General features: G+C 44.1%; 1 protein-coding gene across 1 annotated transcript; it reads left to right on the forward strand.

Annotated features, from left to right (window-relative positions):
• Nucleotides 1–8,011: 8,011 nt before the first annotated feature.
• LOC139833521 (uncharacterized) lies at nt 8,012–9,359 on the forward strand. Its single transcript, XM_071823816.1, has one exon. The coding sequence runs from the start codon at nt 8,079–8,081 to the stop codon at nt 9,156–9,158; it is 1,080 nt and encodes a 359-aa protein (XP_071679917.1). The 5' UTR covers nt 8,012–8,078; the 3' UTR covers nt 9,159–9,359.
• The last annotated feature ends 2,480 nt before the right edge of the window (nt 9,360–11,839 follow it).

Consider the following 11,839-nt stretch of genomic DNA (forward strand, 5'->3'; position numbering starts at 1 on the left):
GGCGTAGCGTCAAGGTCAATGGCGCCGTCTTCATGATTGTCCTCCATGTAGCAACTATTACAACTACTTTGAAATACTACTCAACATGAAATTTAAAGACAACCATAAGGCTCTGCCGGTTGCCACAATACAATAATGATCATCTCATACATATTCATCATCACATTATGGCCATATCACATCACCAAACCCTGCAAAAACAAGTTAGACGTCTCTAATTTGGTTTGCATATTTTACGTGGTTTAGGGTTTTCGAGAGAGATCTAATCTACCTACGAACATGAACCACAACGTTGATACTAATGTTTTCAATAGAAGAGTAAATTGAATCTTTACTATAGTAGGAGAGACAGACACCCGCAAAGCCTCTTATGCAATACAAGTTGCATGTCGAACGAGGAACAAGTCTCATGAACGCGGTCATGTAAAGTTAGTCCGAGCCGCTTCATCCCACTATGCCATAAAGATGCAAAGTACTCAAACTAAAGATAACAAGAGCATCAACGCCCACAAACCATTGTGTTCTACTCGTGCAACCATCTATGCATAGACACGGCTCGATACCACCGTAGGATAACGTTGCATAGAAAACAAAAATTTTCCTACCGCGAACACGCAATCCAAGCCAAGATGCAATCTAGAAGACGGTAGCAACGAGGGGGTATCGAGTCTCACCCTTGAAGAGATTCCAAAGCCTACAAGATGAGGCTCTTGTTGCTGCGGTAGACGATCACTTGCCGCTTGCAAAAGCGCGTAGAAGATCTTGATCACGATCGGTTCCGGCGCCACGAACGGGCAGCACCTCCGTACTCGGTCACACGTTCGGTTGTTGATGAAGACGACGTCCACCTCCCCGTTCCAGCGGGCAGCGGAAGTAGTAGCTCCTCTTGAATCCGACAGCACGACGGCGTGGTGTCGGTGGCGGTGTAGAAGTCCGGCGGAGCTTCGCTAAGCTACGCGGGCAATATGAAGTGGAGGAGCAAAGCTAGGGTTTGGGAGGGGGTGGCCGGCCACTCAAGGGGGGCGGCCAAGCTATGGTCTTGGGGTGGCCGGCCCCCTCCCTTGGCCCCTCATTATATAGGTGGATCCCAAGTGTTGGTGTCCAAGTCTTCGAATAAGACCCGAAACCAAAACCTTCCATAGGAGGGGGAAACCTAGCCCAACTAGGACTCCCACCCAAAGGTGGGATTCCCACCTCCCATGTGGGGGTGGCCGGCCCCCTATGGTGGAGTCCACTTGGGACTCCACCCCCACTAGGGCTGGCCGGCCATGGAGGTGGAGTCCCTTGTGGACTCCACCTTCCTTGGTGGTTTCTTCCGGACTTTTCTAGAACCTTCTAGAACCTTCCATAGAACCTTCCGCGACATTTTATTTCACATAAAATGACATCCTATATATGAATCTTATTCTCCGGACCATTCCGGAACTCCTCGTGATGTCCGGGATCTCATCCGGGACTCCGAACAAATATTCGAACTCCATTCCATAATTCAAGTACTACCATTTCAACATCCAACTTTAAGTGTGTCACCCTACGGTTCGAGAACTATGTGGACATGGTTGAGTACTCACTCCGACCAATAACCAATAGCGGGATCTGGAGATCCATAATGGCTCCCACATATTCAACGATGACTTTAGTGATCGAATGAACCATTCACATACATTACCAATTCCCTTTGTCTCGCGATATTTTACTTGTCCGAGGTTTGATCTTCGGTATCACTCTATACCTTGTTCAACCTCGTCTCCTGACAAGTACTCTTTACTCGTACCGTGGTATGTGGTCTCTTATGAACTCATTCATATGCTTGCAAGACATTAGACGACATTCCACCGAGAGGGCCCAGAGTATATCTATCCGTCATCGGGATGGACAAATCCCACTGTTGATCCATATGCCTCAACTCATACTTTCCGGATACTTAATCCCACCTTTATAGCCACCCATTTACGCAGTGGTGTTTGGTGTAATCAAAGTACCTTTCCGGTATAAGTGATTTACATGATCTCATGGTCATAAGGACTAGGTAACTATGTATCGAAAGCTTATAGCAAATAACTTAATGACGAGATCTTATGCTACGCTTAATTGGGTGTGTCCATTACATCATTCACACAATGACATAACCTTGTTATTAATAACATCCAATGTTCATGATTATGAAACTAATCATCCATTAATCAACAAGCTAGTTTAAGAGGCATACTAGGGACTTCTTGTTTGTCTACATATCACACATGTACTAATGTTTCGGTTAATACAATTCTAGCATGATATATAAACATTTATCATAAACATAAAGATATAAATAATAACCACTTTATTATTGCCTCTAGGGCATATCTCCTTCACTTTCTCCCCCAAGATTTTGCCGATGCAGGTTTATCTCGTCGGTGTTGTGGGTGAACCTTCCCCCCATGGAAACGAGATGATCTAGAAATAGTTTCCCCTCATGGAAACTGAATCGAGAAACTTTGCTACGAATTGAGTCAAATGTAGGGGGCTTTCTGCTAAAGATTTTGAGATGGGCCAGAGCCTGCGTGGCGGACAAATGTCGGGCTATCATTGTACCACTAAATCACAGGTTACAAGAACTTGTATGAATATGCACCCGGATGACAACTTTTTGTATGTTTAGTGCAATTACCTCTATTGTATTACTTAATCATTTTTATGGATAGAGTAATGCCCTCCTAGGTCACACCGCTAGTTCAAAGAATAATATATTATGTTAAGCTTTTTGCATTTTCCCTCTTATAACGGGATACAAGTTATAAAATTGTAAAAATACCCTCTCTATCCATAAAGTATATTAAAGATTTATCTAAATTAGGTTGTATCTGTACACTAAAAAGTGTCTAGATATGTATAAATATAGACAAACTTGCCATCTTTTATGGATAGAGGTAGTATTACTCAATCATCTATTGTATTTCCCCCCTCAATAGATTTCAGAAATTCCTCGGAAATTCAATTCGGCTCCCGGGTGCGTATGCTCCCTCTACTAAAAAATTATATTTCGAAATGTCGAAAAATTTGGACAAAAAATTCTACATGTACATCTATATAATATACGTGCGTTCGTCAAGTTTCACGAAAAACCAATATTTTGTGTGGTCTATATAAAAAAGAGAAAGTTTATCTTGTGAAAAGCATTATTTTTAGCACTGAATTTTGTCTTTTTTACACACGTCACATGATAAGTCGATTTTTTATGAAACGACTTTGTGAGCACGTAGCACATGAAGATGTACGTGCGAACTTTTAGTTTCAATTTTTTTAAAAATTTAAAATGTATGTAAGATGCATTTCAAAATATAGAGAGCATATGGACCCATGTTCCAAAACACTGCTCCCGAAATTCCTTGTATACAATCAAAAATAGATGGGCCCGGCGCCATCACGATCTAGTTATCCATATCTTTACTATTAAATGGGAGTTGGTCGTTCGACACTCAACGCACTTTGGTGGTCGTCATTGAAAAGATCCTGGTCATCCAATCTATTCTCCCTACTCTGTTTCGTCCGATCAAGTTAATCACCAAATATCCCCACGCAGAAGTTAATTATGGTATAAAAATCAGTCACAATATCTCAATCACATATCACGTACATCAAAATATGGTAACCAAATATCTCAATCAGATTTGGTTCTCCTTCACGTACAGTATAAGTAGGCAAGTCGCCATGTTTCCGCGAATTAAACCAATCATGATACGCTCCAGAAGACACCTTCCTTCATTGCACGATCCTCATCCTTGTACCAACCGTCTGATCAATCATTGAAGCAAAAAAACATGAACTATGTCTCCGCTTTTTCTCGCCGCCGTTCCAGGTATGTCTTCATTGGAGCACACTTCCCATCACTCCCCTTTTTCTCGCCGCCATTCCAGGTAGAGCATGATCGTACTTGATGCAAGTTGGCATAGAAATATTCTGCTACCATTCGTCTAGGAAGAACATGAAACAATGAGAAACTGAAAATACAATCAATTATCTGTGTCCGATGCAGCGATATGTACAATTCATTGCTGATGGGCATGTGCGGCTAGGTGTTCCTTTCTAGCTCACATCTCACAGTACATGCTTATGGCGATAACTTTTCCTTTCTAGCTCCATCCTCCTTGTTCAGTTTGCTCCCTTGAGCTTCTCCTTCCTATGAAAGTTCAGCAACAAGGTAAATCTTAGTACAAGAAAACTGAGTATCTTAAAAGGAAAATTTTAGTACAAGGGAATATTCAGAGCATAAGAAAATTTTCAATAGCATTACTGTCGATAATAAATTTACAGTACAAAGAACCATACTAAGTTTGAAGAGACAAAGTTAAGGCAATATAGAATGATGTCAAATATATTTTTGTATCCGCAGTATAGGTGTCTCAACAAGTACTTCCATTATCGGAACAAGTTAACCTGCAAGGAATAGATATATAATCAGTAAAAACGTGGATCAAAGGGGTACACAACATGGTAAATATTACCATAAACCAATTAAAAAGCCCCTAATGATTCTCTCCTTACACCCTGAAGCAGTTCAGTCCAGCTGAAATGTCTAATTAGCCTAAAGGAATGAACGCTCAGAAGAACCCCTCAGCGGCTTGGATACAGCAACATGAATAAGTGTTGGTGCTGTGTTGGGGCTCCACTGACAACAATCACCAGGATCTGGCCATCGCCAGAGACCGCGGCCACCAACGTGCTCACCCCTGGCTCCTCCGAAATAATGGAAATTCTTCAATAAATTAGTGCACAAGTAATTAAGTTGTGTAGCAGTTTACTTGTTGTATAAAATAGAATGAATTGAAAACAAAAACAATAAACTTGTCTGCATATATAGAACAGTAGACTTCCTATGCGGCTATGCATAATCTTGTATTATCAAAAATCTATCTGAAACGAATAGCCTCCAATTTAGTTGTTCTTTCTTTGCTGATGGTCTACTGGCGTCTATGCTGAAGTAATAGGCTGCTCTTACAACCATATATATTTTTACACTCTCATTTGCTTTTGATGTAACCAATTTAGTAGAATGCCAAAGTCTCCGATCCTTGCAACCAAAAGTCCTATATTTTTTTTCTTTTGATGTTGTTATGGGAGAAAACTTAAAGCACAAAGCTCCATTACCTCCAATGTTGATTCCGTACAAATTCCAGTAGTAGAAAAACTAATTTAGTTTCAATGTCATTGCCAGCAACAACCTGTAACTCTACAGGCAGTACCATACAAATTAGAATTACTCTAAAGTGATTTTCATATTCACATAACAAACCAGGAAGGCAAGAACCAGATGGTGATGCAAGAACAAGGACGATCTACATTAACATAATTTTGCTTGAGGAAACAAATAGTAGGTGCTTGTGGAAACAAACAAAAGGTGAACACCGATCAGCACAATGTGTAGCCAGTCAAGTTAACTCACATATGTCTCATTCATGTGAATTAACTCACTACCTATGGATCTCATTCATGTGTTTTAAATATGTGTGTTTCTTAGTCTTATACAATATTTACTTCAGGTCTTATTTTCTATAAATATAAGTAAGACGCACTGGTATTTACTGGTCGTAAATGCAAAAAAAATGTGTGATTCAAATATTGGACTCACTTGGTGATTCAATGGGGCGGAGTGACATCAGTGTTATGGTAAATAACAATTAATTTTGATTCGCTCTTTGCATTGTGTTTGCCTCAATATATAATACCTTTTGCCTCATATAAAAGTTGTAGGGACTTGAAAAGTATTTGAAAATCGCATCCCAAATGAAAGATTTTGACAAAGGTGACAGGTGGATGGATCTCGATGTCACAACATGACCAGTAGTAGAACAGTTTCAACAACGTATGCAAACTGATGTGTATGTTGACCTCTTTTTTTAGATGGATGGGTTTATACGTGTACCAATAGCGCATTGGTATAATTAATTTTATGCATGTCCAAATGTTATTTACGTTGATTTTTCTATATGAATTACTAAAATGGTGCATAATAATCTTGTAGCGCATCGTGCGAGTTATTCATGCTTAATTATATGAAATATTAGACAGGTGATGTGTTGTCTGATCAATTCACTTAGGTGTGTTATTATTTTTGAGGATAACATTGGTAGCCGCTTACATTTTCAAAAGTTGTCTTAAGGAGATGTTTTTAAATATTATATTTTGCAGAAGGATATGAAAGAATTTCGCCAAAAATTAATCACTGTAATGGTGGAGTTCGAATTGAATAAGATAAAAGGAAAGCCAATATATTATAAACCTACCAATGAAGAAAATGTGTCTACTTCTGATTGTATGATTGTGGAGGGTCCGAAGCAACTAGACTTGAGTGATAAAGTCCACATCATACCCACAAACTCACGTAAGTTAGTTGACAAGCTTTTCCAACACATCATGTCGATTCAAGACCCCAAATTATTGGAGTACGTAAGCAATATGTTAAAAAAATACGATAATATGCATTGCTATGGTTTTATCATTTTTAATATTTTCCTCACATGCAGGAATGTGTGCGGAGCTCCAAACCATATCAAAGTCTTAAGAAAATCCAGAACATACTTAGGATGGACCAACATATGGACAACTGCTTCAACTTAGGAATTCGTATAGTGGCATGCGACGAGATCCTACAGATAGCAGAGACTGATGTGCACTACATGGATGTACGCTTTTGTGTAAGTTACTACAATCTGGCATTTTCAATGTTGTCACTATGTTTCTAAACAGTTTTTTTTTTCTCAGACGGTGATGGTGGATTCCACACGAGGTAAAAAATACCGAATAAAGCCGAATATACAGTCTCTAGCAACATTGTTCAATAGTTGGCCTGGGATAGACTACAAAATCGCATCACGCAACTTGGTAAATATATTCATTTATCTAGCAGTGTCACATTACATGTGTTTATAATGGTTGTCCATTTGAAGGTTTTTCTCCCTTATGCATCCGCGGGTCACTTTAACTTGTTCTCCATCGATAAGCATGAATGTACTGTGTCTGTTATTGATCATTGGTCCATGCCACCATCATCGGAGGGTAAAATGGTTCGATCGCATAAGATAAAATTGATCTTACAAAGAATTGCAATCTACCTAACTGATGCACTTGCATTCGCACAACCTGGTTGGGATGCCGATATATTTTTCTGGCCACGCACGTCGCCAATTGATATTCCGCAAAGTTCAAGCATGTGAGTATCTCTAAAATAAAACCCATATATTTTAGTTTCTTCGATAATTAAGATAATAACGAGTCATTTATCTACAGGAAAGCATCTGGTTATTTCATTTTTTATATTATGTTCTCATGGAATGGTAAAAAGTTGGTTCATCCTATATGCACGGTGGGCACTTTACGCTGCACTTTCTATTTTTTCACTAAAACTATACATGCTAATGACATGTATTGTTGTGCAGAATATTATCGACCTAAGGAAGAAATTTTTGGTACGCTTGCTCAAGTACCATCAAAATGAAGCACTCGAAAATATTTCATACACTACGACATACTCTAAGGAGTATCGAGGAGGGCATTTTTTAAATATAAAATAGTTAATTAGTGGAGTACTTATTGCATATTCAAACGATGTCAAATATATGGTTGTTAAATATATTTCAGACTGGTTAGAATCTTATAAGTATTTCTAAATATCTTATGGTTTTGATACACGTGATTTTTTACAACTATTGTATTGACACAATGTGAGAAAAAAAGAAGCCGTAGCAACGCACGGGCATTCAACTAGTATAGCCGAATGGTCGAGAAGTAAGCAACCAAAACGAGCATCCGACAATCTCTGAAATATTTTCTTATACGGGTTGGGTTTGAGTGCACTGATCTGCACGTGCTGTTCTCAGCCATCAAAACTCGTTTTTCTCAACCTATATTTGCGTTTTAAGGGTACTGCTAAGGATGGTCTTATCCATATATAGGCGAATGGTCGAGAAGTAAGCAACCAAAATGAGCCTCCGACAATTGCTGCCCCTGCTATATATATGATGCTCAATCATCATCCTATTTAACCTTCTCCCCCCTCACAAAATTTGTACCAACAAGTTTTCAGTAGAGAAGAAGAGAAAATGAAGCCGTCGATGACTCGCCCCGTGGCCCTTGTCGCCGCCGTGCTGGCGTCGATCCTGAGCAGCGCGTGCACCGTGGACGCGACGTTGGCCCTGACCTGCAAGGCGGCCGCCGCGATCGACGTACGCGTAAACCTGCAGATGTGCGAGTCGCTCATGGTAACCAAGGACAAGGACGCATGGGGCATGGCCAGGATTGCCGCTGACGAGGGCGCGATCAACGCGGCCATGGCCTCAAAGGCCATCAACAAGACCCTGCTGGCGGGCAGCGCCAGCGTTGCCAGCGATGCCCGCGAGAGCCTGTTCATGAACTCGGCGCTGGGCACGTGCTTGCGGGGGTTCGAACAGGCGACCCTCTCCTTCTCGCAGGCCAGCGAAGAGATCGGCATGCGACGCAACCAGTTGGGTGGCAGGAATAAGCTGGACGGGGCCCTGGCGCAGGTGCAGGAGTGCAAGGACGCGTTCGCGATGCACGGGTCGCCGCAGCCGCAGCCGCTGGCCCAGAACACCTCCGACGCCATCCAAATGGCCATCATCGCCAACGCCATCATCTGCACCGTGGACGCGGCGGTCGCCAGCAACTGCAAGGCGGCCTTGAGCGCGACGCTGGACAGCACCTGCAAGGCGGCCGCCGCGAGCGACCCGCGGGTCAACCTGCAGCTCTGCGTGTCCAAGCTCGGCATCGCCCTCAGCGGCCGCACCGCCAACGCCTGGAGCCTGGCAAAGGCTGCCTGCGACGAGGGCATCTACAAGGTGATCCTCGCCGGCAGCGACGCCGCGACCCTGCTGGAGGACAAATCCACCGTGCCCTCGAACAAGCCAGTGCTGACGACGTGCGCCGAGGTGTTCGACAAGGCGGACATGGCCTTCGCGCTGGCCAGCGAGCAGATCGAACAGCGCAACCTCGCAGCCGCCGCGAGCAGGATGGACGAGGCGCTGGCCAGGGTGCAGGAGAAGCAGTGCGACGGGGCCGCGCTGCGTGCCCTTGTCCCGACGCCGCCCCAGAAGCTGCTCCAGAACGCCGCCGACTCCGTCCAGATGGCCATCATCGCCAAAGCCATCATCAACCTCATCAAGTGATCCTAATCCCATACGAATTCCATGCCGGCTAGTGGCAGCAGCTAACTAGCAACTGCAACGGCAGCACTATATATATATATGGCGACGTCCGGCGGATATTCCATATGCCATTTCGTAAGCAATTGATGCGATCTATAGCTCGCAGCTGGTTTTCACAAACCATGATTGTATACTATGTTATCAAAACACTGTACGTGTTGATACCAAATGCCTAGCCTAATTGGCTAATTTCACGAAACAAAACCGCAAGGAAGGATTTTGCTTCTCCTGTATTGTATGTATGCAAATATATAAAAAGAAAAAGTAACTCTTCTCTCCTGTGCTTGGAAAGTGCTTCAGCCCTTCATTCATGGAATATGCTCGACCACCAAACAAATTCATCTGTTGATCAATGAAATATAATTTCAAGAACTGTTGAGTAACATAATGTATAGGCATATGTCCCCGTGTTTTCTCAGGGTTGTACCTGTAATTGTACATGTGTCCGCCTATATATACATGAGCAGCCGACCCTATTGATGCTGTGCAATCTCCAATAACTCTTCTACATGGTATCAGAGACCCTTAGGGTCCTGACCTAGCCGCCGCCCTCCTCTCCCCTTGGGCGCCGCCGGCCACCTCTTCCCAACCCTAGCCGCCGCCCTCCTCTCCCCTTGGGCGCCGCCGCTCCCAACCCTAGCCGCCGCCCCTCTCCACCCCCGGGTGCCGCCGGCCCCCATCTCCCACCGCCGCCTCTCCCCACCCCAACCCTAGCCCTAGCCGCTTCCGCCTCCTACCACCACCACCGCTTCCGCCATGGAGCGCTTCGACTCCTCCGGCTCCGGCAGCAGCAACCCCTTCGCCGGCCCCTCCGTCGCCGTCATCCGTGACATCCCCATTGCCGAGCGCGTGCCGGTCAAGCTCTCCACCACCGCTGCCAACTTCTTCCCGTGGAAGACGTACTTCGGGCTGCTCTTCCGCGAGTATGATCTCCTCGATCACGTCGACGGCACCATCGACCTCCTCGCCATGCCGCACGACCCCGAGTGGCTCGCCATCGACACCACCATCATCCGCTGGTTCTACCAGACCGTCTCCAATGACATCTTTCGCACCATCGTCCGCGACGGCGACTCCGCCCACACGGTCTGGGCTAAGATCACCGGCCTCTTCACCGACAACAAAATCCAGCGGGTCACCTTCCTCCAGCGGGAATTCTTCAGCACCCACCAGAACGATCTCTCTCTCGACGAGTACGCCCTCAAGCTGAAGAGTCTCTCTGACGAGCTCCGTGACTTGGAGTTCCCGATCGATGCCAAGATCATGCTCTCCACCCTGTCGGCGGGTCTCGGCGAGGATCTCAGGGCCTGTTTGTTTGAGCTTTTTTTGGCTTTCCACTAAAATAAGCAGATGAAACGAACCAAACGGGATGCTTTGGCTAGAGGCTTTTCCAAAGCCAGTGAACGAAATACACAGGGAAGAGAAAGCACCTCAGGAGGTGCTTTTCCTGCCTTCCCGCAGCTTCTTCACTTAAGACTGAACCGGTATATCCTTTTGTCCCTCTTATCCATCGTATTTACAAAGAATGCCACTGAGCGTCCTGACCGAAATGACACACGCGCCACTCCAGCCAACCGGACATGCACCGTTGCTTCTCCCATACAATTAGTAAACAAATAATCACTATAGCTAATTATTACGCTGGCCCACTGCATGTACGTACTATTAGCCACTGTTAGCTCTTGATCAACGCACAGTGCATGGCAGCATGAGAGAGACAAGAGAATCTGCCACAGAAATTTATAAGTAAATTTTGGCATGCATGCCACATACAGATAGAATACAAACTTTTCAAAATGTTTTTTCTTTGCAGTTTGATCATCCGATACTTAATCCCTTCAGCCTTAAATATTTGTGGCACCTTTAGACAAAATATAGATAAAAATATGCTTAGATTCATTAAACCCGCGGTAAGTATTTTGAGTTGAAGGAAGTATTACAAACAAATTTGAAAAAATGTATGTTCTCATGGCCATGAAGGGTATTTTGGATAATTCATCTATTCACAGCCAGACAGCCAGCTAAGTTGCCAAACAGTGAAACTCAGAACAGCAGCTTTCCCTGCACAGCGGCTTTTCCTACACAGCAGCTTTCCCTGCACAGCCAGCCAGCCACAGCCCAAACAAACAGGCCCTCCTTCGAGCAGGCCGTGGCCTACCTGCACCTCGAGGAGCGCCGCCTCAAGCATCTCCGGGCTCGGGCGGCTGCTTGTGACGGTAAAGCACACGTCCGTTGGAAACCCCAAGAGGAAGGTATGATGAGTACAACATCGAGTTTTACCTCAGTAAGAAACCAAGGTTATCGAACCAGTAGGAGATGAAGGCCACGTGAAGGTTGTTGGTGAAGGAGTTTAGTGCGGCGCAACACCAGGAATTTCGGCGCCAACGTGGAACCTGCACAACACAATCAAAATACTTTGCCCCAACTTAACAGTGAGGTTGTCAATCTCACCGGCTTGCTGAAAACAAATGATTAAAGTTATGGTGTGGAGAATGATGTTTGCTTGCAGAAAACAAATGAGAACAATGATTGCAGTAGGTTGTATTTCAGATGTAAAAGAATGGACCGGGGTCGACAGTTCACTAGTGGTGTCTCTCCAATAAGATAAATAACATGTTGGGTGAACAAATTACAGTTGGGCA

Source organism: Lolium perenne, chromosome 7, assembly GCF_019359855.2.
Source record: "Lolium perenne isolate Kyuss_39 chromosome 7, Kyuss_2.0, whole genome shotgun sequence".
NCBI lineage: Eukaryota > Viridiplantae > Streptophyta > Magnoliopsida > Poales > Poaceae > Lolium > Lolium perenne.